At 43.7% G+C, this 5,000-nt stretch overlaps 1 protein-coding gene across 1 annotated transcript in view; it reads left to right on the forward strand.

Annotated features, from left to right (window-relative positions):
* The window catches only part of LOC308158509 (neprilysin-like), a gene marked incomplete at both ends in the record, with an annotated part of 50,168 nt that overhangs the window by 32,452 nt on the left and 12,716 nt on the right, over positions 1 to 5,000 (forward strand). Inside the window, 2 exons of the mRNA XM_080532148.1 lie at positions 3,450 to 3,551; positions 3,774 to 3,910. Coding sequence (XP_080388274.1) covers positions 3,450 to 3,551; positions 3,774 to 3,910 — 239 coding nt within the window. The remainder of the gene's footprint in view (positions 1 to 3,449; positions 3,552 to 3,773; positions 3,911 to 5,000) is intronic.

Consider the following 5,000-nt stretch of genomic DNA (forward strand, 5'->3'; position numbering starts at 1 on the left):
ACCAATATCACGTTGTCATCACCAACGCACCAACACCACGCTGTCATCACCAACGCACCAATATCAAGCTGTCATCACCAACGCACCAACACCACGCTGTCATCACCAATACCACGCTGTCATCACTAGCGCACCAATACCACGCTCTCATCACCAATACCACGCTGTCATCACCAATACCACGCTGTCATCACCAACGCACCAATACCACGTTGTTATCACCAACGCACCAATGCCACGCTGTCATCACCAACGCACCAATACCACGCTGTTATCACCAATACCTATTCCGAGTACTGAGATTTGGGTATCAACCGATACCGAGAACCGATCCGATCCGATGTGGTCCTCTGTGGCTCAGTTGGTAGAACAGGGCGCTAACAACGCTTAGGTTGTGGGTTTGATTACCACTGGGACCATATAGGCTGAACAATGTATGCACTCACTGCAATGTAAGTCGCTTTTGATAAAAGGGTCAGCTAAATGTATTCTCTTCGTCAGCTAAATGGCATCTATTATAAAAGGCTCTTAAACAAGCTCTGTGAGTGGGGGTGCTTGGCATCATTATTGTCCATGTAAAAACAGATGAAACGTTACAGTGTCTGGGAAACATTACTGTATTGATTAAAGACCCCATTTCACAACATAGAAGAAATACATACAACATGACTGAATTCTGCTAAGTTACACAAGAAAAAGAGAAAAAAGGCCAGGGGGTGAAAAGTATTGTGTACAGGGTACTGAAGCACTATACATGGCTAGTAATACCTCTGAATTGCCTGATTAGGTGCTACTTAAACACTTATAAGCTACAAATTAGTGCCTTATAAGTTTTAGCAATACTAAAGTGTTAAAATCAATTAACATTATCAACATTCAACAACCATACATCCAACAACCATACTGTACATTCAACAACCACACTGTACATCCAACAACCATACTGTACATTCAACAACCACACTGTACATCCAACAACCATACTGTACATTCAACAACCATACTGTACATCCAACAACCACACTGTACATCCAACAACCATACATTCAACAACCATAGTGTACATTCAACAACCATAGTGTACATTCAACAACCATAGTGTACATTCAACAACCATAGTGTACATTCAACAACCATACATTCAACAACCATAGTGTACATTCAACAACCATAGTGTACATTCAACAACCATACATTCAACAACCATAGTGTACATTCAACAACCATAGTGTACATTCAACAACCATACATTCAACAACCATAGTGTACATTCAACAAACATAGTGTACATTCAACAACCATAGTGTACATTCAACAACCATACATTCAACAACCATAGTGTACATTCAACAACCATACATTCAACAACCATAGTGTACATTCAACAACCATAGTGTACATTCAACAACCATCCATTCAACAACCATAGTGTACATTCAACAACCATACATTCAACAACCATAGTGTACATTCAACAACCATACATTCAACAACCATAGTGTACATTCAACAACCATAGTGTACATTCAACAACCATACTGTACGCTCAACAACCATACATCCAACAACCATACTGTACATTCAACAACCATAGTGTACATTCAACAACCATACTGTACATCCAACAACCATACTGTACATTCAACAACCACACTGTACATCCAACAACCATACATTCAACAACCATAGTGTACATTCAACAATCATAGTGTACATTCAACAACCATACAAAAAATTGTGTAGCATCCCTTTTGGCTTTCTCTAACCTGTAGCCTCTCTCCCCTCTCCCCTCTCCCCTCTCCTCTCTCCTCTCTCCCCTCTCCCCTCTCCCCTCTCCTCTCTCCCCTCTCCTCTCTCCTCTCTCCCCTCTCCCCTCTCCTCTCTCCTCTCTCCCCTCTCCCCTCTCCCTTTCCCCTCTCCTCTCTCCTCTCTCCCCTCTCCTCTCTCCTCTCTCCTCTCTCCCCTCTCCCCTCTCCCCTCTCCTCTCTCCTCTCTCCTCTCTCCTCTTTCCTCTCTCTCCCCTCTCCCCTCTCCCCTCTCCCCTCTCCCCTCTCCTCTCTCATCTCTCCTCTCTCCTCTCCTCTCTCCCCTCTCCCCTCTCCCCTCTCCACGGTGTGCGTGGCTCCAGTCTTCTCCAGCTGTTGTGTTAACCGAGCCCTGGACACTCACTAACAGACCCTCTTACACATCAACAGGTCTGCTTGTAAAAGCACCCAGATATGTTGTCTTATTGCACAGCTCTGCGCTGCTGGCTTTTACAAGGCAGACTGAGTTCTAGCCAGGAGACCCCTGGACTCTCTCACCGTTATGTTGTTGTTGGAGATGCCAATGGGACCTACACTGTAGTGTGTGTGTGTGTGTGTGTGTGTGTGTGTGTGTGTGTGTGTGTGTGTTTGTGTGTGTGTGTGTGTGTGTGTGCGTACTCAGTACAGTATGCGTGTGCGTGTGTTTATTGATGTGTAGCAAACAGTATACAGTGTGTGTGTGTGTGTGTGTGTGTGTGTGTGTGTGTGTGTGTGTGGGGGGGGGGGTTAGGGGAGGTGGGGCAGGAAATCGAGCAGAACCCATTGAATGTTTCTACCCAGTTAAAGGACATGGCGTGTAATTCAAAACTAATTGAATTCGGCATTGCATCACTAGAAACAGGGCTTTCAGGGCTGTTTACCTGATATTTTCAGAAGTAATAATAATAATGTTCTCATGGACAACGTGACCAGCTAAGAGAGCTAACAAACTACTGTATCTTTGACCAGCTAAGGGAGCTAACAAACAACTGTATCTTTGACCAGCTTATGTTATGTATGAATGAATGGTCTTTATTGTCATTGATATAGTACAGGTACCAAACAACGAAATTTGGGAGGGGGGGCTCCCCTGGTGCTAGGAAAGAAAAAAACAAAAAAACAAGAAGGGAAAGGAGCTGGTTTACATAAATAAAGGCTATGTACACTATCCACTATACTATACTATACAAATAATACAGTATGTACTGTATCAGCACAGAAATTACCTGAAAAAGAAAAATGTCAAATGGCCAATTTTGTTCTTGGGCAGGCGAAGATGCCAATCTTTTTAAGTAGGAAATGCAAGATGGTGGGGGGTCTGGGTCATGACGTATGCTGTATGTTTAAGGGGGTGGTGAGAGCACCAATTAGAGTGAAATTTGTTTATTTTATGACAGTGAAGGATCTCCCATTGTGTGAGTAGAAGTGGGGCTACAGAGAAGCTGTGTACATGTTTTCTCTCTATCCCTCCCCCTCTCTCTCTCTCTCTCTCTCTCTCCCTCCCTCTCTCCCCCTCCCCTCTCTCTCTCTCTCTCTCTCTCCCCTCTCTCTCTCTTTCTCTCTCTCCCTCTCTCTCTCTACCCCTCTCTTCCCCCTTTCTCCCTCCCCCTCTCTTTCCCTCTCCCTCTCTCTCTCTCTCTAACGTGTTGTGTCTGTCCGTGCCAGGCCACTGATACTCCAGAGGACCGTAACAACCCAGTCCTGCTTTACAACAAGATGGAACTGGGTGTTCTCAATGAAAACTTCTCCCTGGTGGTCGAATCACAAGTAAGAACACCTGCAGTGTGTGTGTGTGTGTCTGTGAGTGCATACCTGTCTGTGTGTGTGTGTGTGTGTGTGTGTGTACAGTACCAGTCAAAAGTTTGGACACACTTTCCCATTCAATTGAATACTGTATGTGTCTGTGTGTGCGGGGGTGTGTGTGTGTGTGTGTGTGTATTCTAGTTTGGCCTATTCTCTCCCTCACTGCCTTTCGATCTGGTTGTGTAGGAGTTCGACTGGAGCTACTTCACTCGTAAGATGATGGACACGGTCAACATCTCAATTGCTGATACAGAAGAGGTCATCAACTACTCTCCTAACTATTACAGGAGACTCAACCCTGTCCTAGCCAAATACACCAAAAGGTATGTGTTGGCATTGGCATCTTGTCTATCAGGCCGTTTTCTATCACCAAGAAGTTCACTTTAATTCAACCTTCACTTCATATAACATTAGAACAGCCATGGGTGGGGTCATTTGACCCTGTAAGGAATTTATTTGTTAGATCTTTGCACTCGATCAAATTTCAGGACCCTTCTTTCATGACTTTTCCTTGATATGTGCGTTCTACCACCCAGTATCCTTACATTTTCTAAATCACATGAGGAAAAGCTAGTATAAAGCTATTTTGCTATTTTTTTTCTATGTAGAAGGCAGGCTAATTTACAAGGCGGCCAACTAGTGGTTGTTGTGTGTAAATAGCAGCTTCCCATTGTAAAGAAAATGACCCACGTGGCTCTTGTTGGTGTCTGAGGATGAATGAGTGGGCGTGTATGTTTGCAGCTGTACATGCTAGGCTAACGCCAATGATACAAAGCAAAACAAATAAATGTGTAAAACATTTCCCAACGAAAAAAAAGGATGTTGCCACAACCCAAACAAAAGGAAACTGTTCTAACGGGAACTCAACTTCCTTTCCCAACTAATTGAAACGATAACAAATTTAAAGCAAAGCTTGTTGAACAACTATTTCAGCTTGGTGTCCTACCTGTAAGCATGCACCTGTCTTCACCTGGCGAATGCTGATGACATCATCCAAGGGTCCCCTTACCTAGCCTAAATGTGTCATTGCTGACCACTAGGGGGAAAGCACAAGCAGAAAAATCTTAGACTTCATATGCTTGGAACGCAGTTTTAGCCAATCAGATTTTTACAAAATCCTGAATCTCTTTTATAGCTATATATAACTACAATCAACTCACTAACTACATCTAATATTTCATCAGACAATGTTGTTGATATGGCTGCCGCTCTACCCAGCGCTGAATGCTTCTCAACGAAAATGACTTTGAATGAATATCTACGTTTCGACAAAGCCAGTTTCTTCCCTACTGCAGTTGGTCTCATTAACGAGGCCCGGGACCCACTGGCACTGACTGTTATCTTGACCCCCACTGACATCAAACACTGCACACTGCACCATTCTTATCGCACTATTCTTGTAAATACTTTTCA

This window comes from Nansenia antarctica (assembly GCF_963989245.1).
Source record: "Nansenia antarctica genome assembly, chromosome: 5".
NCBI classification, from domain to species: Eukaryota; Metazoa; Chordata; class Actinopteri; order Argentiniformes; family Microstomatidae; genus Nansenia; species Nansenia antarctica.